This window comes from Sciurus carolinensis, chromosome 12 (assembly GCF_902686445.1).
Source record: "Sciurus carolinensis chromosome 12, mSciCar1.2, whole genome shotgun sequence".
Classification (NCBI taxonomy): domain Eukaryota; kingdom Metazoa; phylum Chordata; class Mammalia; order Rodentia; family Sciuridae; genus Sciurus; species Sciurus carolinensis.
In genome coordinates, this window is record NC_062224.1 from 25,754,145 (window position 1) to 25,778,187 (window position 24,043).

At 33.9% G+C, this 24,043-nt stretch overlaps 1 protein-coding gene across 1 annotated transcript in view; it reads right to left on the reverse strand.

Annotated features, from left to right (window-relative positions):
• Window positions 1-24,043, reverse strand: part of Malrd1 (MAM and LDL receptor class A domain containing 1) — a 686,047-nt gene that overhangs the window by 81,109 nt on the left and 580,895 nt on the right. Inside the window, exon 36 of the mRNA XM_047521295.1 lies at window positions 21,319-21,385. Within this exon, the coding sequence (XP_047377251.1) occupies window positions 21,319-21,385 (67 nt within the window). The remainder of the gene's footprint in view (window positions 1-21,318; window positions 21,386-24,043) is intronic.

A 24,043-nucleotide genomic window follows, 5' to 3' on the forward strand; every position in this document is an offset into this window, starting at 1 on the left:
ACTATTTATGATTTACAAATTTTTCAAAATGCATGCAGGGAGCTGAGGAAATGTTGTAGTATAGGGTATGACATCTCCCTGAGTGGGAGACCCAGAGTTATATCCCAAACTCGTAGAGATCCAAGTGATGTGTTTGCTGTATTTGAACTTCATCTCAGCCAGTTTCCTAATTGAGACCATTTATGGATGATTCCATCTTGCTATTTTCTAGAGACATATATACACATGTGTTTTCTAGTTATGGGTTGATTCAATTCTATGTACAGTTGAACCTTCCCCAAGCTTGTGATAGATGATTTTTCTGAAATACAAATAAATACTAAATTGTCATTTACTTTTGGCTGCACGTTTTTTTTTTTTTTTTTGGAAGGAGAAGAATGTTGCTCATTTTTTATCTGATATGTGTTCCCATATCTACACTTCCATTTCTTAATTTCTACTTTTCTGTTTATTTGTATGTCTTATGGAGTATACCCCCACCCCTCGTTATTTCCCCAGGTAAAGCAAAGTTTGAGAAGGGAGTATTCATGAGGCTTTATTTAAAAAGAAAAGAACGACAGCAACAAAACAGCCTTTCTGCTCCTCTGGTCACCCATATAACAAAAAGTAAGTTCAACTGTTTGCTGACATGCCTCTCATGGTTTAGGTCTGAGCTTCCTCCACCAGGAGTCCTGCCAAACAGCTTCCACAGGCAGTCTCCTGTGGGTGGTGACCTCATTGGAATCTGAGAGCAAAGGCTAAAAAATATGTCATAATAACGGCAAATAAACCCTCATCCTGGTGAAGGACTGCTTGTTTCACATTCCTGTGGTAGCTTGCAGGACAGTTTAATAGAATAGTGGGTCTCTTCTCTTGTAAACACCACTTCCTTCAGTCATTCAAGTTCCTGCTTACAGTACCAACATCTTCCAAGTTATTACAAAGGCTGAGGCTACTTGGATTTTTTTCTTCTTATTTATCATCCCTCACTCAGACTCAATTGATTATTAAGTTCTAAAATCTCTTCCAAAATCAATGTTCTGATATTCCTTTAATGCAGTATCATTTTACTTTTAGGTAACCAATAGTGAACCTGAAACTTTTATTATGAATTCCAGACTCTAAGCATTTTCTCTACTTTGACCCCCATCTTCCTTTGTTTTGTTCTGTGCCTTTAACACACTTGAAATGTTTTCACAATCCTTGGAGGAAAACCAGTGAGGGAAAAAAAACAGTGGCTTTTGACCTGTGAATTGATTCACAGCTTTTGTTTACATGTTACCCTATAAAAACCTGCATTTCCTTTTGTTGACTAATTAGGACCCACACTTTTTTGCCTTCTCTCCCGAATCCTTGGGTCTGCCAGGTGTGCTGTTATTCAAGTGTTCATTGGTCCCTTTTCTAGACACCTGAAACTTGTTTGGGAACAGCATCTCCTTTTGGTATTGTATATGGAGGCTGTCTTTGGTCCAGGTGTCCAGTTGTCATATGATTGGTATGTTTGCTTTAAAGGCAATAGAACATTAACTCTACTGAGATGGATTTTGGTAATGTGACAGATAAGGTTAATAATCATCAATGACTCCCCTGTGACTTTCATTCTGGTCCAAGTAGACGTGGTATCCAGTGTTGCCATTAGCAAGAACTTCTTTATGACTAAGTTCTTTATCTGATAACCACTGATTAATTTGGTTTGCTAATATTTTACTTTCAAGTTTTTTACACTTAAGTTCATAAGAAAAATTGATATATGCTTCCTTTGTTCTTTCTTGTTTTGTTTTTTATATCATTCAAGTGATACTTATTGAGCCCTCACTATAAGCCAGGTACATGGGGAACCCTTTAGTCCATCTTTATTCATTGTGGATATAAACTCTATTCTATCTCACCAAATGAGTATGATTTTTTTCCAGTTCCTTTTCTATTACTGAAGTAGTTGGCATAAAATGAGGGTTATTGTTCCATGAAAACTTGGTAAAACTAATTTTTAAAACTATCAGAGATGGAAGTTTATTTTGTGATTATTTGTCAGGTCTCTTTCTATAAATATCTTTTTTCTTCATTTTTCTAAATGTCTGATGTATTTCATATTAAATTTTTAAAAACCCTGGTTTCAATGATCACTTGAATATGTTTTTAATTAAATTTATTTAATGTGGTTAGTTTACTTTTATTTCATCATGTCATTAAATTTTCCAGATAATTACTGATGTTATGAGGTTTTGAAAATTTATTGACCAAGTATTAGAGTAACTTTGTTGTTTGAAAGATGTACCCTATCCAAATTTATATATTCTTATTTTTTTATTTTTAAATTTTATTTATTTTATTTATCTTTTTTTACAGACCGCATTTTGATTCATTGGACCCGAATGGGGTACATCGCTTCATTTCTATGGTTGTGCATGATGTAGATTCATAACATTTATGTAATCATACATGTACATAGGGTAATGATGTCTGTCTCATTCCACCATTTGTCACACCCCGCTCCTCCCTCTCATTTCCCTATACATAATCTAATGTTCCTCCACTCTTCTATCACCACCACTCCCTATCCCCATTATATATCATCATCCACTTATCAGGGAAAACTTTTGGCCTTTGGGTTTTTGGGATTGGCTTATTTCACTTAGCACGATATTCTCCAATTCCATCCATTTATCTGCAAATGCCATAATATTATTCTTCTTTATGGTTGAATGATATCCTATTGTGTATATATACCACAGTTTCTTTATCCATTCATCTGTTGAAGGGCATCTAGGTTGGTTTCACAGTCTAGCTATTGTGAATTGCATTTTTAAATCATTGAAATGTATTTTCCTTGTGATTTGACCAATTTTTGCTATATATATATACTTATTTTGAGACTTCATAGTTATATCCATTTGAGTTCATTATTTAACCTTTATCCCTACATCATACTTTCTATTTCTTTTCATCTATGTTTTTAAGGATATTTTTATTTTTTGTACTGTCATATCATTTTTATTTTGATTAGTTTTTCTTTTCTATCTTTTCCCATTAACTCTTCTTCAGACCTTTTTTGTATGTGTATCTTAAAGCAACATAAAACTGTATTAAAAAAAATATAGCTCATGCTATTAAATATTTTTTATCTTCTTAAATGTATTATAATTAATGATGCTTTTATATTTCTATTTTGTTTCAAGTTTAATATTGTTTTTCTTTGTTTCTCTTTTCCTATTTTTGGGTAGTAGGTAGATTGTTATTTATGTTCTCTTTTTTCCTCTGCTAAAAGGGAAAGTTATACCTATTTCTACTCTTTAATGGTAATACTTACATTTATTTATTTATTTATTTATTTATTTATTTACTTACTTACTTACTTACTTACTTACTTATTTGCAGTGCTGGGGATGGGACCCAGGGCCACACCTGTGCTAGGCAAGCACTGTATCACTGAGTTACATCCCAGCCCTTACATTCTAAGATATAGTCATCACTAATACTTTCCAGATCATTCCTGAAGTTTTTTGGAACATCTATATTCTGAAATTAAAAGGGATTTCAGCACATTTCAGAACCCTTTGAAGCATTCTTTCTTCTTTTCAATGCTATTTCTTCAAAAGCATTTTTAACTTTACTCTTTAAAATACATTTCAAAAAAGAATATTATATTTAGAAGTAATACATTTGTAGAAAGAGCTTATGGACTTTATTTATAAAACCATTGTTTTATTTATACTCACTTTCCCTTTGGGAAAATTGTTTGTTTAAGCTATCACCAAGCAGTATTTATTTTACTAGAAAGTCAATGGGTAGTAAATATTCCTAATCTCTGTATGGCTGAGGATGTCTTTATTCCATCCTCATGCCTTATTAAAAACAGTTTGGGCATAAAATTCTAGCTTGAGATAATATTATGAAACCTATTGTTGTAAGAAAACACCATAGTCAATTAAGTTGTGAAAACTTCATAATTATATTTTTCTGAGATGCTTTTAAATTACTTTCTATCCTTTGTTTTCTTGTAATTTTACTATGACATATCAATGATTTTTAGTTCTGGTTTGCATGTGTTTTGCATACCCATGCATATGTGGGTAGCACTTTGTATATTAATTTTGAGGTCATGGTATTATTTTAAAAATTCTCAAGTATTTTATTATCTCAATATTGCTTTTCAGATGTTCTAGTCTAGGTTTCTAGAAATCTCAGTGATCATGGGTTGTAACTTTTCATATGTCATACATAGCATAACTGGTCTTTTACATTTTTAATCTCTTTGTATGCTGAATGAATATTTTAATGATGTCTTCCAATGTTTTCTCTCTTCAACAGTATTTAAATTAGAATCATATTTTATTTTAAAATTTCATTACTAGGTTTCATGTACAATTTTTCTATAATCAGCTCATATTTTTGCTTTTTATTTTGTTGTCATTTTCTTTTTGTGGATTATCGTCCTTCCTTTTCAGTCTTTGAGGATCTTAAACATATTTATTTAAACTTATTTTTAGTTCAGATTATTTTATTTCATCAGGGATGCATTTTCCTACTAATGATTCTATTACCTTTTTTACCATGAGATTTGCAATTGCCTTGGAGTTTGTGAGCTTATCTTGAACTGGAATTCTCTCTCTCAAGATGATTTTCTGTGAAGTGCTCTTACAGTTACTTTCCTTAGGTTTCTCCACTTTCCAAACAAGTCTTTCATTGTTTCAATGCCTCTTATAATCTCAGGGATCGAGTCTTGCTCCCATAGAAGTCTGATCCAAGTACTCATTGTAGGGTAATCTGTGGTCCCGCTAAGACAGGTATTCAGCTTTATAAAAGGGGGTGGGAAGGGTTAGTGTTGGGGTTGGAGTTGGGTTTAGGGAGGGGGGCAGGAATGGAGGAAGGAAGGACTGTATAGATGGAGGGGAAGGGTGGGAGGGGAGGGGGGGAAGGGGAAAAAATGGCAGAATGAATCAAACAACATTACCCTATGTAGATTTATGATTACACAAATGGTATGCCTTTACGCCATGTACAGACAGAGAAACAACATGTATCCCATTTGTTTACAATTTTATAATAAAAAAAAAAAAAAGAAATACAGAAAAAAAAAAAAAAAAAAAAGAAAAAGCTGCAAGACAATAATTGCACCTTTTCTTCATCCTGACTTCAAGCTGCAGAACCTCATTTGCGCGCCAGGTTTCATGTGCTGGACCTTTAGTCCCCCACTCAACTGGAAGTACTGTAGGTTCTGATTCTTTTATAGGAGTCAAATATCCAGCCAAGTTTTGCCAATTCAACAGTCCTAGAGTCAAATAAGTACTACATATATTTCTTCTTAGAAGGTTTTTACAGCTTTCTTACTTTATAGTACCATATTATTTTTAATGGTTTAAGATCCCTGGTCTAGTTCCCTGCTCACTTTGCAGATGAGTAATAAGAAGACTGCTGGAGGTCTAGCCTATTTATTCTCTTCTTTCTTACTTACAGAACCCTCAGCAATGCATAGTCAAGATGCTACTAAATCTCTATTCTGCAAGCATGGCTTTTGGAATACAACAAAAATGGAAATCAATTTTATCTTCTATGGTCTTTAAACTCACTACAACTAAATAAAATTTCTAGTAGCCTAATGATTTTCCTACCACTTAAGTATGTAAGAAATTTGATGAACACTCTAGGTCATTAAAATCAGTCTCACTTTGGTGATTTTTATGCTCAATCTTCTGGAACAATCAAAACCTAAATTTAGCTGCATTTTTTTGACACCCTTAGCAGAGGTCAACTTTGGGAAAACTGATCACCCTCTGAGAAGAGCAAGTTGGCATTTCCTGTCTCTCAGCTCCTTCTGTCCTAGCTGCTTCTTGTCCATCTGGTGCTGGAGTCTGGGGAAGGCAGTGGTAAAGGAAAGGAGGAACATTCTGATTTGCGTGTCTTTCTAGTTCTCTGGGTCTAACAAGTGTTTAAAGGACAATCTGTGGTTGGTTTTGTTTGTTTGTTTGTTTGTTTGTTTTGTTTTGTTTTTCCAGAGACTGTTTAAAAGTTTCTTGAATTTGAACATTCTTCAACTACTGAGAAAGTTGTCTTCAGAAAGGATTTTTAAAATCACCAGGTGACATTGCTAACACGGGTAAAATATTCTGTCACCAGGATTTGTACATTTTTGACCTACTTTTAAGGAGAGGCATGCAGGGTCTTCCCAATGTTCCAGCGACTCTCTTTTATTGTGCCATGCCATATAGGACAATAACCAGAGCAACTGTCTTTAGACATCTCATACGCCTGGCAGACACTAATCCTATGTGGTCCTCAGTGTTCTAGGAGAGGTCTTTTGAAGTCAATTTCATGGCATTTTTCCTTGAGGGATGGAATAAGACTTGCAGCATGGTCAAGAGATTTTCATAAAGATTTCACTCACTTCTTAAAATTCTTCTCTCACAAGGCTTCTAAAAAACTAGTCTCATAATCTTGATAACATGTTATGTAGTGATCTTTACACCTTAATCTAAATATCCATTTTACTCCTTATCTCAGTCTATGCATCAGAAAAGTGAGATTTTTGTAGAAATTGTTGCATGGGGTCTTTAGCTAAGCTTTTTCCTTTTTTCTTCTTTTTTTGGCCTATGCCCTATTTGATTTGGGATTGTCTGAAAAGCCGTATGGTATGATTGAGTTTTGGGTCCTACGTGGAAGGTTAGGAGAGTCCCATTTGTTTCTGACATCCTTTGTACAAATGAAACAATCTTCGTAATCATTTATCACAAGACTTTTTATTTTAAGAGAAATAATTATTCCCTTGGCTTTGAAGCCACTGTAACCAGATCTCCATCACTAGAAACTGGATGACCTTTCTAGTTGATACCCTTATTAAGATGGAGATCAGAAGATTTGCCCCTCTCACCACGCTGGTCCAGAGTTCCTTCTAATGCCCTACTCTGTGCCTAGGGAGAAAGTCCTCAGTGACTCGCTCTCTGGTCCTTTCTGCTTTGCTGTCTGGCTTTCTGTCGAGAGAGCAGTTGGAGTTGGGAGGATGGAAGGAGAGAGAATTTAGGATACATTTTACCTCTTCTTCCACCTTCTTCACTGTGCCAGTAACTGTGGGGTTCCCCAAATACAGTTCCTACTATGAACCTCCTTTACACCGTTCAGTTTTCACTGGGAACTGGTTACCCAAGATCTGTCCCTTGTCCTTATGGGTTTAGGTTTCTATTGCTAGCAATCCCTAGGGGCCCTGATATCCCATGTTGTTTTTTAGCTTTACCTGTACCTTTGTTAAAACAAGAAGTCACTTCATGAAAGCTTTGCTGTTTGGATTACTGGGGTGAATTCTCCTGGGCCCAGACTGCTATTGCTATACTATTAGTGAGTGTCACTGAAGCAGATAAAAATTTGTCATTCACATATCTGACAGTTAATGAATGACTACTTTTTATATATTGTGATGTTTTTATATAAAAACAGAAACAAAGGCAAGTACCTGTCAATATGAATATATATATATATATATATATATATATATGATCACTAGGCTGAATATTCCTAGTGAACTTATATACTAAAAAATGATATATTTGTACCTCTCATCAACACATACATTTTTATGCATATAAATTATATTCTTTTGGCACTACAAAATTCATAAACAGTAGCGAAATATATTACTATATACATTGCTACAGAAAAACTTCTTAAAACATTTTTAATTCTAACCAGTGGAAAAGAATAATATATGTAAAGCCTTATTTCTTATTACTGGAGTCTTTATTCAAATGAAACAAATTCTCATACTGACACTCTAGCAAAAAAAAGAATGTTTTTCAATTTTATCTGCAAAATGAAAAATGCAGATATTAGAAAATGTTCTCATTCCAAAGTTAGAATTCTCCACATATATTCAGAAAGCATGCCTTGTTAGTCCTTAAAGTTGGTAGACTGTGGTGGCATTAAAATGAAGACTAGCCATGAAGTGATAGTCTATGTCTACTTTGGATTCCCAAATGATAAATTCAAAAGAAATGCATCTTTTAAATTTAATATCAAGTGTATGTTTATATAAAAATATATAAAAAAAATTTAACCACTGATCATGAATAGTCATGGTTTAATCTTTAGTTTGAGGAAATGAACCATTTCTATTACCTCCTTCATTTTCCTGGTAAAAACGAGGAAAACAAATCATTTTATGAAGACTACAAAGGGATTCCCTACATCTTGGAGTTGCAGGACAGCAGATTAGTGCAATAGCAAACATAAACTGGTGCTTTCAGAGGATAAGAAAAGTCCCACGGGACTTTCAAAATTAAAATGCATTGAAGTACTTAGGTCTGTCAACATTTCACTAGTAAGGGGGATAAGTTCAAAAAGTTCTACCTCATTTGCTAGATTTTGTTTCTGTAAGGCAGAGATCAGCCACCTAGCAACAGCACAAAAGATTCTACTCTGACATAGTTAAACTCATGCTGGCTGAGCAGGAAGAAAAGCTGTGTAGGATCAGGGCAGAGTTGGATGGCCTGCCGTTCAGTGCCCCTGGGGAGTCTGGTTTGGGAAATTGTAAAATTCAGTCTGAGGAATGACTTTTTGTCAGCATTCTTAGAAGCTCAGGTCTCTGAGCGCCTCCATTGGGCTGTGTCTCTAGCTCCCATTCAATACAGTGCATTGGACACATACACACATCACACCGCAAAGAAAGAAAAGATGTCACTTTCAACCCACCGCTCCCTCTTTAAAGCTTGCTTGTGCACTCGCGAGGAAAACTGATAAAGCAAAAACAGGGTTGATGAAGATGAAACATTTTCCTATGCAGCTGGTTAGGATGGGTTAAAGGAGTGAGCTTTTTGAAACTCCTGATTCTTATACCATAGACAGCTATCTCTTGTTCTCTCTTTTAAAGCAATTCCTTTGGCATGAGATACTGCCCCAGAAATAACCCTCTACTTTTCTTCTCGGAGGACAGAAATATCCACTTAACAGTCAGGTCATACCAGAGACCTTGGAAAATATCTGGATCACAAATCCCTGTCAGCAATGACCAGTGAACAAAATCTGGGCCAAGTCCTTCCTTGGATAATGGCCTCCCTGGATGAGCCAACAGGTCATGCAGGAGGTACGTACCTCAGATTGCCAAAGAAATGCAGTTTTCAGAGATGAAAGCTGACAGCTGGCATGGGAAACCTAAAAAGAATTTAGGAGCTAAGTGTGCAAACACATCCAGAGGTTTTCTTTCTGGCAAAGGAGCAGAAAAGGAGCATTAGGTATCACTGAGCTTCTCATTTTCACGGCTCTGTGTTAGTCTATGTGATGAAAGGGGAGTCTAGCTTCAGGAGAGAGGCAGGAGAGGAGGGGTTGGTGATCTTGGTGATAGCTCTCATTCCCTTCACCTTCAATCACATTCCTGGTATGTCCTTCCTGCTTGGCTCTGTCTGAGGCAGAAAGTGTGTAATGCTTTGTGACAACAGGGAAAGGAACCTGAGGGAGAGGCACATGCATCTGCAGGACACTTGGTTAAATGCAGCCGGTCGGTACTGCTTCTTACATATTGTAACTGTTTGTAAGAATCTAGTTTAAAAAATGCTTTTCTCAGTGACAAGAACAGTCCCTGTTAAAACAAAAACACAGAAACTGAACTATAAAAATCTCTCTGCCACCCAAAGGCCATCTTCTTTCAGCTCAGTGACGGTTCTCAGGAGTTTGTTTTGCAACCTGCCAGGCTTCTTTGTGTTTTCACATACATGCGTTTGTTTCACATACATACGTTTTGTTTTCACATACACAAAACACTTTCTCCCCCTTGAACCAGGATTTAATAAGCATGTTATTTTGGAGTTTTCAGTTTTCATCTATCATCACAGAAACTTTTCTATGTCAGGGTTTCTAGCTTCCATTAAAAAATGTTGCACAGTATTGCACTGTACCGTATTGAACGCTTAAGTTGGTTTTCAATGTAGTGCTCTTGCTTAACAGCCGGAAATCATGGGTTTATTTTTATATTCCTTATGAATATGTTAGTAGGCTAGCTTCCATGGAGTTTGCTGAGTTAAATTAAAGAATGGATTTTATTACATTAATATTTTGCATAGATACTGCCACTTTCTCTTTCTGAAGGCTTGTCTTTCCTCCTATGCATGTTTTTAGATTCCTTTAAAAAAAAGTAATATCGATCCCCAGTACCACCAAAAAAAAAAAAAAAAAAAAAGGTAATGTGCAGAAAAAAGCCAGTAATTCTACATCCTCATGAACAGTGACTATTTCTAAATGTTGTGGATTTTTTTTTTTTTTTTTTGAGAGAAAGGTCATCTTGACAAGTAAACCAGGAATCCAAGGGTTTACCTAGTACTTGCTTATTGAGACTGAATTATTTTCAGGTGTGTGTTAGTCACTTATATCCCTTTATGAATAATCTTCAAGTTATATTGCATAATTTTTATTTCTTTGAGGGAAAATTATCTGTATTACAGCTAATCATTTCTGCAGTATTTACTATATATTTTTCTCCAGAATTACTATTTTTTTCATTTTGTTCATAGTGTCTTTAACCATATTATAGTTTTAATTTTAAAAACCATCCATCTGGTTCAATTTTCACATTTGTTCATCTTTTCTTTTATGGCTACCTAGAAATGACCTTCATACTCAAAGATTTTAAAATATCCTCTCATAATTTCTCTAGGAATTTTATAATATATCTGTGCTCATACCTTTAATAATTATACAATTAATTCTTGTGTAAGACCTTAATAATATTTCACAACTGGCTAACCAATTGTCCTAATACCAATTATTGTATAATCTAACCCATCCATTCTCATTAACTCGAAATGTCACCTATTTAATACTAATTTCATGTAACTACATTATTCTATTTGAAGGCTATTTTATTCTAATAGTCTGTCTATTTTGTTCCACTTTCACAATATAATGACTTCATAGCAAGCTTTACTATCATCTACAGAAAATACTAACCCTTAATTTAGGATTTTAAGTTTTACATTTATTTTAGGTGAACTTTAAAATCCATTTATCTGATTCAAAACAAACACAAGTATAATATATTGATCATATTTAGTTGACCAATATAATTATTTGATTGTCATTGGCATAATACTGAATATGGATAGTACTGGGAAGTGCTTTGTCCATATTTTTCCTATTCATTTATTCAAGTTAAACATTTACAGTAAGTATAAACCCATATAAATTGTAATTACTACTGCTGCTTCAGAATGTAACTCTTAACTTTTCAATTGTTGTTAGTACTGGTGAAAAAGAAATTAGCCCAGTCTTGTATATTTATCTTGTATCTTTCTACCATGGCTTTTATCATTTGAACAGTACTGCAGTTAATTTGTTTGGATTTCCTAGACAGTGAATATTTGCAGAAATATTTGTGTTTTCTCCTTTTCAGTATATATATATGTAGTTGTAGATGGACACACAATACCTTCATTTATTTATTTTTATGTGGTGCTGAGGATCGAACCCAGTGCCTCACACGCGTAAGGCAAGTGCTCTACCACTGAGCTACAACCCAGCCTCTCTTACTTCTTTTTTGCTTTTCCCATTACCTAAGACTCCTTGACCAAATATACTATAGTTCAAATGCTGGCAGACTTTATTAGATTTTTTTTCTTATTTCTGGTTTTAAGGAAAAAATGTCTCACTAAAAAATTATTTATTTTAAATTGGTAGATAAAATTGTGTATGTATGGTATACAAGATGATGTTGTGAAGTATGTATACAATGCAGAATAACTAAATCCAGCTAATGAACATATATATTAGCTCACATAATTAACATATTTTGGGGGGTGGTGGGGAAAACAATTTACATTCACTCAGCATTTTTCCAAGAATACAACACATTGTTAACTATACTCATGACATTTTCAGGTTTTTGACAGAAAAATATATTTCAATTTTGGAGAAAGAGAAACTACATCTTTGACTTAAATCTCTACTGTGGCAAACAGTATATTCAACTTTTATGACTATTCTGGGGCAATTTTGGTAATTTATATTTTTTTCTATAAAATCGTCTCTGCTACATGTTGAACTTGAAAAAAATATATTTGCATGGCCTCTCAATCTTACAAATATATCTAAATGCTTTCATCTTTAAGTTGACTTTGTAAAATTTGGAATGATTTTCATTTGCAGTGCACTCGAGTGTTCAGAGTATACTCTTTAGCCTGAGGCACTTGATACTATGTTTGAAAAAATGACAACAGATGCCATAATCTTACATTTTGATGATGAGTTTTATATTTTACTTTTTAAAAAAGTATTATTCATTGCTATAGATATAATTAACATAATGCTAGATAAACAAATGGCAAGTAGATTACTAGCGACTGCCAGGGAGACACACACATTTCTAATTATTTTAAAGTAAGTAAAACAATTATGAATTATCCACTTCAGCAATACAAAAAAAATCCTCTTTCAATTCATAGTTCCATCAGGGTAATGAATGTTAGTTTCTTAGCAAATGTCCATTTTCTTCCTCTTCCTGAGAAAGAAGTTATGTAATTTTTTTCAAAGTCATGGACTTATTAAGTGTTAGAGCACATATCCAAACTCAAGTGCACCTGGTTTTAGAGTCATACTTCTGTCCTCCTTTATACACTTCATAAAGTTATAATTCATATACATGTGGGCTCAGGGAAATTTCTAGAGCAGAGATTTTTATGTGATTTGAGACCAAGGTATGAATCAAACTGGTCAGGTAGTCAAAATGGGAAGGTGTAAAATGGGTAAGAGAAACAACATGCTTATGGGAATCAAAGTGTACAATGTGCTCAGGAGGTGCAAACAGTTGAATGCAAGTAAAGCTCAGTTCTAGATTTTTCTCAAGTCATTTGATTCAAATCTATATTCCTACAATCATGCAATCCTAGAATCATGAGCTATCTAGTCAAACTCCAAAGAGGCAACATACTACAAGGTTTGAGAACCTCAGAGGATAGATTCTGGCCCAAACACCTGGGATTGAATCAGGTTACAATCTGTACTCCACCAGTCTCTTGCTTTTTGTCTCTGGGGAAATTACTTACTTCCACTCAAGTCTCACCTCTTTAAATGCCAAATTAGGCATCTTATCATTTGCTTTATAGGTTTATGTTAAGTCCACAGGTATATAAAATTCTAAAATGGTAGCTAACATGCAATTATTGACAATATCATATTCTTTCTGCTATTATTTTTGACACTTGAGTCAAATCAAAGAAAAACTATAGACTAGTTCCAATGTCTTCATTCTCTTTTGACTTGCCCCAGGCAGTGCTTGTTCTAAAGCTGGCCCAAGAGACGATCCTTACCTGTTCCATATTCCCACTGTACTGCATTGCATAGATCTATTATGTTGATGCAACCACTTTCCATATGTGGGCATTTATTGTGTTACCAATTTTTTAAATTATAAAAATGCTTCACAGAATAGGCCTTGTGGACATGCATCCCCAGATTGTTAGAGTTGTACCAGCAGAAAAATATTCCAGAAATGAAATTGTTAGGTCTAAATGTAAATGAATATATGGTTTTGTGAGAGATTGCCAAATTCATCTTCATAAGAATTGTGACAGTTTGCATTTCCACCAGCATGTCGTTCAGAAAAGAGCTGGGAAATAGCATCTCCATACACATTTATTTGATTTTCTTTATGAATGCCGTTGAACCTCTTTTTTTTTTTTTTTCATGTATATAAGTGCTGTGATGGTGAGTTTATGTGTTAATTTGAAAGAGCTAAGGGATGCCCAGATAACTGGTAAAATATACTTTCTAGTTGTGTCTGTGAAGTTGTTTCTGGAAAATATTAGCATTTGAATCAGCACAATGAGTAAAAAAGATCCATCTTTACTAATGTGGGTGAGCATCACCCAATACAGTGAGGGCGGAACAGAATAAAAGGGTAGAGAAAGGTGAATCCATCTTTCCTTCTTGTGATGGATGGAAGGACCACCTTCTCCTGCCCTTGGACAACAGAGCTCTTACTTAGATCCCTGGCCTTGAAACTCTGGGATGTACATTAGCAGCCCCTGATTCTCAGGCTTTTTGCCCTGGACTTGAAGTTACATCATTGAGTTCAGTTTTCAAACTTAGACTGAATTCTGCCATCTTCATCTCTTCTAGTTCTCCAGCTTACAGAAGTCATTTTATGAAACTATTTATGTGAACCAATTCCCATCTGACATCTCCTTTCATCTCTCTCTCTCTCCTTCTCTCTCTCTCCCTCTCTCTCTCCCCCCCCCCCTCTCTCTTTCTCTCTTTCTCTTTTTCTCTCCCATTGGTTGTATTTCTCAGGTGAACCCTAGTCCCTAATATTAACATCATTTTATATATTTTAAAAGGAATATTTTATCAATTGTTTTGCTATGATGTTGGGCTTTCTATGAATTTTAAATAGTTCTTCATTAGGGATATTTAAACTTCTTCTGATACATAGGATGCAAGTATTTTCTCTTAGGTTACCATTTGTCTTTTGATATTACAGTATATATTATATTGCATACATACACCTATATACACACATGTTTATATTGTGTACATATATTTTTTCCATGAAAAAGGTTTTTTTACATATGTATTTTTACATAGTTAACTTGTATCAGTACCTCTATCATTGACTGCATTTGGATTCAAGTAATTGACAATTTTTCCTACAGTCAGGTTATAGACAATTCACTTATTTCTTTAGTGTGTGTGTGTGTGTGTGTGTGTGTGTGTGTGTGTACATGTGTATACGCATGTTTTATTCTATTGGATATGGATTAACATAGGGAAAATTAACAGCTTTATGATGTCAACTCATCTAATGTACCTTTCCTTGTGTGTGTGTATATGTTTGTGCATACATGGTTCTAATTTTAAAGTATGAGTCCAGTTTCATCTTTTGCCTAAATACCTAACTAGATGCCTCAACACTCCCTTTAAAAAGGTTTATCTTCATCCAGGGATTTGAAATGTTATCTTTATCATTACTAAATTCTCAAAGGCATTTGGATGCATTTCTAGGCTTTCTATTCTATAATGCTAGTCTGAAATGTCCGTAATGTCTACTCAAGCACATATACCACAATATTTTAGGAATAAAGGCTTTATTCTGTTTATACTAGTATGGTTATTATAGACCCTCATAACTTGGCTGTTGTTCTATGCTATTTTTCCATAACTTATGTCTAATTGTTTACCCCCACAATTGTGACATTTCTTGTTGAGAGTGTGTTAGAGTTATGCATTAACATGAGAGAACTAACTTCTTTAGGATGTTAAGTCAGTCACCCAGTGGGAGAAATGTCTTCTACTTGTTCATATTTTTGGAATTATTTTTATCACATTGGTTTGCTTTTATTTTATGAAATCTATTTCTATTTTTTAAAAATTTGTTTGTTACTGAGAATAGGAATTTCCTGGACTGGGGAGATAGCTCAGTTGGTAGAGTGCTTGCCTCGCAAGCACAAGGCCCTGGGTTCAAGCCCCAGCACCGCAAAAAAAAAAAAAAGAACAGAAAATATAAAATAATTGAGAATAGGAATTTCTTTTTCATTTTTCTCCTCTAAATAGTTTTACTTTTGTGTATATAAACTATTGACTGATATCCTCCAAACTTAAAGGATTGTTTTTATTGTTGGAATTAATTTTTGTCTTTGATTCTCTGGAATTTCCAGGTCTATTACCATGATAACTTCTTTATATATGTATATATTTTAAAAAATTTATTCAACATGCATTCATTATCATCAGTACTCATAGTCTCTTTTTTATAAAATATAGTTTTTAGTTGTAGATGGACACAATACATCTTACTTAGTTATTTTTATGTGGTGCTGAGGATCAAACCCTGTGCCTCACACATGCTAGGCAAGCACTCTACTACTAAGCCACAACCCCAGCCCTTATAGTCTCTTCTTTTTTAAAATGTTTAAATTTTGATTCATTGTATACAAATAGGGTACACCTATTGTTTCTCTGGTTATACACAAAGTAGAGTCACAGCATTTGTGTAATCAAACATGTACATAGGGTGATAACTTCTTTTTAAATTCTCTTTTCTTTTTTTTTCTTTTTCTTTTTTGTCAAATTGTTTTGATGACTACCTCTGGCACAATATGAACCATCACAGAAGGTAGTGGACCACTTGCCTTTGTTCCACCAGAAGTGCCTTTTGTGGCTCGGGAGGCTGAGGCAGGAGGATCTTGAGTTCAAAGCCAGCCTCAGCAAAAGCAAGGTGCTAAGCAACTAAGTGACAAACAAATAACAACAAAATAACAAACAAAATAGGGCTGGGGATGTGGTTCAGTAGTCTAGTGTACCTGAGTTCAATTCCCAGTACCCACCCACCTCCCCCCAAAAAGAAAGAAGCTGATGAATCTGAAATAATTCCTATGTACAAATATGAATACACCATAATGTATCCCACCATTGTGTACATCCACAAGAATGGGGTCCTAATCAGGATAAGACATATTCCATGCTTGTATAATTATATCAAAATAAATTCTACTGTCATGTATAACTAAAAAGAACCAATAAAAAGAAGCTTCATTTAGAAGGAAGGTATATATATTTTATCATTTTCTTGGATTATAACATTAAATATTAGGTCTGTTCCATTGCTTTGTTTTCCTTTGGAGGGACTCCAAGAAGCTCCTACAAAGGAAAGATGCATGTTCTTGATCTTCCATTTCAACTACTTCCTCTTTGATTCTTTTCAGTTTATCTCATTTTCATTTCTTTGGTCATTTTCCTGCCTTTGTTTAAAATGTCTTGACAATTTTATATTTAAATCTATGTTCCCTTGGAAAATTATTTTTTATTTCATTTAATTTCCTGAGTTCAACCAGTTCAACTGATTGATTCAATTAATTAAATTCATTTCTTTGGTTAACCTGATAATGTTTTGTTGTCCATTTTTGCACCTGATTAAGGAGTTATGGGCGCATTTTAAATTTTATCCAAATACTGTTTTTAAAAAATATTTAATTCAGAATTAATTGAAATTATAGTATTTTCTTTTTGTATCTTTGTTTTGGGAAGGAAGGAAGGAGTGAATTTGTAAGCTGAATTTTTTTTTTTAAAGCAGTGGCTTTGAATAGGTGGAAATCGTATTTGTCTTTTTATTTTGTGGCTGGGGTTAGGAATTTGTGATAGTTTACAATATTCCTAGTTTAAGAGCACCCTCTTCTGTCATTGTAGCAAAGTAGAATTTCTTTAATTGATGACTTTTTTGGAGTAGTTTCTCTAAAATATAAGGAACAGATTGTATACTTAATATATTTCTTGCTGCATACACAGAAATTGCCAAATAGTTCGTTTGTGATTGCTAGTTTTGGTTTATAGTAAAGTCATTAACTTCGATCTCAATACATTTAAGATCACATTTTAAAGTACTTGCTTTTCCTTGAAATTTCAGGACTTCCACTTGCATTCATTCATTTATTCATTCATTCAATCTTCAGTCAACACATTATCCAAAGAGCTTTTGCAATATCATGTATTTATTACATACTGGTAATAAAAGGCTCTTGCAAACATAACCCTTCTTTTCTGAGAGAAAGAGTGATCTACTCTCATATTGCCAGGTTTTAAAGGCAAAAAATGAGGAATTATCATTTCTATTACCGTTTAAACTCCAAGTTAAAGTGCCTTAACTATGAGAATTTTCTAGGAATGCAATTTTGAGATCTCAAAAAGTAATTTTTTCTTTTATCATTTCATTGTGGATTTCTTGTTTTATTAGGACAAATACATATTTTCTGAGCAAACACTTCTAGAATTTTATGAAGGGTTCATTTTGCATCAAATATCTGATGACACTGTCAATGTAATTCCTGAATATAAGAATTAAATGTGTTCTTTACAGTCATAAAGTAATACGAGGTAAAAATGTGAATGCATGTGTACATATACATAAAATTTTGGGGTTTTTTTTAGTGTATTTTTAAATTGATTATGACTTAGAATATTTAGGAATAATTTTTGCCTTCAATTTGTTTTACTATGTTGTTTGAAACATAAACATTTTGCCTGTTGAAATATTTGAGTGTTTAATTCCACATTATTTCTCCTTCAAATGTGTTTATATTATATCTGTTTTGATATTTGTAATGTCACTACTATTTATTTTCATTTCCATTTAACAAATTAATTTGTTCTCATTTTTTGTTTTATTTGTTCTTCATGTAGATCTATTTCTTATTTAAAATTAAGTATACAGAATTAAAGTTTTGTATGACTATATATATTTACATACCTATATATTCCAATTAAACAGTCTGTTTTGATTGACTTTATCATTTTTACAGTTGTGATTGCTGATATATATGAATATACTATTTCTACTTATTTTTGACAAGTACTTTTTGAAATACCTTCCTATTTCTCTCTTTTGCCCTTGCAGACTTACAGTTGTTTATTTTGTAATTCTTTCCTCCTTTCTATATTAATTTGGAATTCATAATATATGCTTTAGTCTATTATTCTAACAGATATATTGATATATAAAAATAATATAAGGATCTAGCTTCTTAGGTAAGGAACATTTTCCTTTGTCCACTCATTGTTTGCATCCTTAGCCTTCAAATTCCACCCATTGATGCTTCTTAAGTAATGGAAAGCCATTGCTTACCAAGTGGTCTCTACTCTCACGAATAACTAATCATAACCCCCCTGTAAATCGATTGTTCTATAAAACTCCTCTGCTCTGGGATCTGACAGGTACCATCTGGAGGTCCTTTCTCAAGGGAAAATCCAAAGGCCTTAGTGATAGGACCCTTATGGAACCGGGAAATTCCTACATTCCTGAATGGCCTGGATGAGAAACAGGCTTTGGTCTTCTCTACTTGTTTCTTTGGCTACCCCCAAGTGACAAGGATAATGAAGTTTCACTCTTGGGTATAAGACAGTAGGGCTTGACATAAACCCACCATGTTTCCAGGGTAACCCTATAGTTACTCTAAAGCATAGTATTCTAAAGCTGAGTTTTCATTTAACCTTAAATTCAAAAAGAAAATCTGTATATAGTAATGAACTGGACACTAACTTTAAGTAGAAATTAATTTGACACTAACTATAATTGGAAATAGTTTATGTTGTTATTTGGTATTTTACTAACATGTTTAAATTAAGGAATTGGGCAAGGATAAATGAAAGGATAGGTATTAGGACCGTATTTGTAAAACCAAGTATTTAAGAATTGAGTGTTCGTTAATAGGACATTAATGAGGTTAGTTCAATTATGATATATCCATACATTGAATATTGTATGCTACATAGCATAAAAAAGTGACATAATAATATTGATGCCTAGGATTCCTACAATATCTTTTGTGTGTCAGGCACTGTTCAGAGTGTTTTACATAGCACCCTTACAACCATCTTATGAGGTTGGTACTATTCGCTCTTTCATTTTACTGAAAAAGAATTAAAGACACAGGAGAGTTAAGTTACTACTATAGAGCCAGTAAGTGGTGGCCCTGGGTTCAATGTACTGAAACAGAAGACTAGGCATGGTATTTCATGAGAGAGAATAAAATCAAGGTGCAATGCAATATGTAAGGTATAATTCACATTGCTGTAAAACACATGAACTTTTGTGTGTGCATATGCTTGTAAAGGGAAAAAGACCATATCCAGGTGGATATAAACCATACTACCAAGGAGGACTTGGGTGAATGTTCTACTTTTTGCCTTATAGACTACCTTTGACTTTTATAAAATGTGTTACAATACACATACAAAACTTTGTACTGCACAATTTTAAAGAAGTACAGTACAAATAAAGATACTATGGAAAGTTTCAAAAGTAATGTTTTCATACCTATATATATAGATAGCACCTATTGCAAGTATTTGTTTATAAAGATGGTCATTGTAGCTATTTTTATTTTTAAAAAGTGTTCTTTGCTTTGAAGAATAATACACTAGAATATTCAATGGACCTCCTGGTGGAGAATTCTTTCCTATAGTTTGCTCCATTGATTTCTTTTCTTGAGTCTCAATCTCCTCTGTCAAATCTTCTCCCCAACCCTAGAGATTTCTCATCTGAGAGAAAACAGTTCTTCCCCATTTGGGTTTCAATTGCCAAAGTTTATTTAAGTCCATAAGGATGCTGCCAAGAATACAAAGCCCTTTGCTTGCTTAGCTGAAACTACTGAAAAATCTGTGTGCTTTCTAGCCTGATAGGGTTAGAGAGGACAAAAATGCAAAACTTCTTACTGTAAAAAGTTGACATCGAGTGCCATTTTCCACTTAGATGACACTCAGTAAACATCATGACGTCATTCTCAATATATCTCAGGAGATCATAGCAACTAATATTATGCATCCTATTCTATCAAGTAATAGCTTAGGATGAATTGATTTTCACTGAAACTGATATGGGAAATTTTTTATAATTTTGTTGAGATATGAAATCAAATATACAATGAATTTGGGAGACAAAAGACTTCAAGAAACTCATTAGTAACTCAATTTCAATAATGTTAGAGCAGGGTCTAAATATATCTTATGATAAAATTGCTGGTGTTTTAATTGGCAGAAGTACTTATATTTTTAGGAATAAACTACTTTTCCTAAACTATAAGTCTTGACTCAGAAGGATGTAAGGGTTAAAATAGGTATTAATCAATGCTTTTGGGTATCTATGTGTTCTGATCTGATTTGAATATCAGCCTTCAATCAGTTTTCTAATAAGAAAAGTAATATATCCATTGGACTGCTAGATTAAAGAGTCACATAAGCAACATAATGGAATATGCATCATTTCCTTTGGAGTCTGAAACACTTTTGCGCAACTCCCTACAGGGTGATAGAAAAAAAAAATCAAGCAATCCTGGATATGCAATATAAGTAATTCCCCAAAGAAATCACAAAACCTGTTTTTGTTTATTCTTGCTTTGAGTATGCAAATGTATTCCTTATCTGTACCTTAAGTTTACTCATAAGCATCCTTTACATAAACCAGAAAAGGGTCTTATTATTTATTTTATCCTTTGTTGTTAGAGAAAAATGGAATTTAAAATAAACAGTGAGGAAGGAGATACAAACCTAAGTTCATCTGCAAAAGGAGAATATCCATATCAGAGAAAAATCTTTTAAAAACCTGATATAAACATTCAAAACGAGGAATAATGAATATTATTAAAATGATATTTCACATAATGGAAAATGATGAAAAGCATGCAAATCACATGAAATCATTGGTATTTTTGAAATACACTCCAATCTTCTTTTTATTTTGTGCAAATAGATAAATACAGATAGCATCACTATTTTTACCTTAATAACCTTATAAATAACCATAAATTGATTGATGTTCTATTATGTCATCCTCAAATAAGTAAGCCAGCTGCCATAAATGTTTTAAAAAAAAATGTTCCTTACCTACAAACAGGACCACTTTTCTCCACCACACAAATCCCACCATTTTTGCAATAATTTAATGGACACTCTAAAACAAAATATCAAAAAAGAATAAGTTAATTATAAATATTATTAGGAAGAAATGTATATAATGGTTAGTTATTGGATTAAACCTAATCTCTGAGAGTAAATGGCTTCCAACTAGGTAATAATAAAAAGAATTCTAGGCTAATTTCCTAACCCCTAACATTTCATCGGGAGTTCTTTCCATCCTGGGTGAGTTCATGCCCTTCATGTGCCTGAGTGAGATGACTTTCTGTACCTTCTTCTCAACTGGATTAGGTACAACCTACCTATTTAGAATATGTCTTCATGACTTATTTGTGATTATACTGAAATCTTTTGTTTATTATAACATTTCCTTCATTCCACACAATAGTCACCACATCATGGCTGATTAATACTTATCATGGGAAGCCTTGTCTTTTTGGTAAAATAAATGACTCATGCGCATGCATATATCCTACCTCTTCATCCATGCAGATGGTGTAGCTCAAGCTAATCCCTCTGGCCCAATGCCCTGTTTCATTGCTTGCATCCCTAGTTCTTGTTTAGCAAGAGCATTTATTTTCAAAAGTGGTTTTCTAATGGGTCAAAAAGAAGCTAAGTATTTTCACATTGCTTCTACTGTGGACATAGTTAGCACTTTCAGCTCCTCATACTGCACTCATTTACACTGCCTCCTTGTATTCTCAATACACAATCCTGATCCACTAAGAACTGCCAATTTTTCTGTTCTCTTAAATCCTGACTTGAAATTCCTGACCTTTTTTTTTTTTTTTTTTTTTTATCACCTCTTTTTCTTGCAGGATACCAGTCTTTCCTTGCTGGGTTACTTTAACTCCAATACTTGGGCGAAAACCTCCACTGTCTTTAATTTTTAATACAACAAAATATTCTGAGTACTTCTTGAATGTCTGGCACTGAACTGGACACCAGAAATGTAATAATTAATAATACTGGCAGCTTAAAATGGTTGCTAGTGTGGCAGACACTGGAGCTGACTGCCTGAGTTGGAATCTTAGCTCAACTTATTAGTTGTCTAGTGCTGGGGAAGGCAGTTAATCTCTCTGTGTTTCAGGTTTATCTCTATAAAACAGAATTAAAAATAATTCCTATCTCATAAGGTTGTTGAAGTTCTTAGAAGAATGCATAACTCATAGTGTACATTTAATAATATAAATACACAGTCATGGTTTCTATTGTGATTGACATTCCAGCCTCACAGAGAATGCAAAAAAGAAAGTAAGAAGGGATTAAAATATGGTATGAAAAGTAATCTGGTGGGATGGATTTATCAAAGGTGGTAGGGGCCCCCAGGAGAATACCTCAGTCAAATATGGGGAGTAAAGAAAACTTTCTGAGGAGAATTAGTAGCATTTATTTAGGTAGTTGTATGTTTGTGTGTGTGTGTGCTTAAAGACCTGAATACTCTAGAAGAACATATAATGTGTTGGAGGAACTGGAGGAATTCCAGTCTGGTTGGATTGTTGATAATATGAAGAAGCCATGACAGAAGGTCAGAGATGCACAAGTTCAGAGTACATAGCCTCTAGTGAGGCTAGGATTTTAAGAAGAGGAGTGGCAGGCTTCATGCTTTAGAAAGATAATTCTGGCTAGAGTGTGCTCAGTTAACAGAAGGGTCAAGATTGAAACTTAAGAGCTCTGTTGAGTCTAATAACGATCTAGGAAGAAATTATGGTTGCTTAATTGAACTGAGTAGGATGGGGTGGAGGATGAGAGTCGTAGGAATTAAAGAAGTATTTAAATGGTGGCAATGTAACATCCTGGTGATTATTTGGAAGAGTCAAAGATGATGTTCAAATTTTTGGTTGGACCACGGACAAGTGATATTTAAATTCACTGAGTAATTTATGGGGAAGGAAGATTTTAAAGGGAAAGATGATGCTAGGTTTAAATGTCCAAGGGAGTTCCAAGTGGAAATATTTCAGGGGTATTGAAATCTGCAGATGTGACCCCAGATGAAATTCAGGTTAGAGATATAAACCAGAAGATTCTCTTCAAATGCCTCCTTTTGATATCATTCCTTTCTACACTTGCTCCTCAAATCATTTTGAGATCACTGTTTAGAGTACCAGGGAGTCACAAAGACATTGTCTCTATGGCAGTAGACCAACCTTAGTAGAGGGAGAGAAACCCATTTACTTGGGCAGAGAAAAGATACTTATCATAAAGAATAGTTAAAAAAAAAAAAAAGAGCAAAGAAAAGAGATAGAGATTCCATTCAGGTAACATTCACTGAGGTAAATATTGGAGGAAAAGGTGTCCTCAGAGAGTAGATTTTCCAGTCAATCATTCAGCACATGGAAAGACATGGCAGAGGCATTAGGAAAGAAGAAGTCAGGGAGAGAAGGAAGTTGTAGTTTGAGGTCAAAATTGAAATATGTCACGTCTAGTATGATTTTTGGTTTCAAAAACTTTCAGCAATTTGCTTTCCCAGGAGCATATTTTCCATCTTGGCCTTTTTCAAACTTCTTTATTTAACTAACTAATCAAAGGAGTAGAGCGTTGAGAATAAGAGTAAAGGGCAGACCCCTCAGGCATGAGTCATGGAATAGAATAGATAGGAAATTTCCTTCATAAACAAGATATGAGCAGGTTGAACTAAAAAAAGCCCACTAATATGATGGAGCATAAGTAGCCTTAAATCTTGTTAGATAAACGT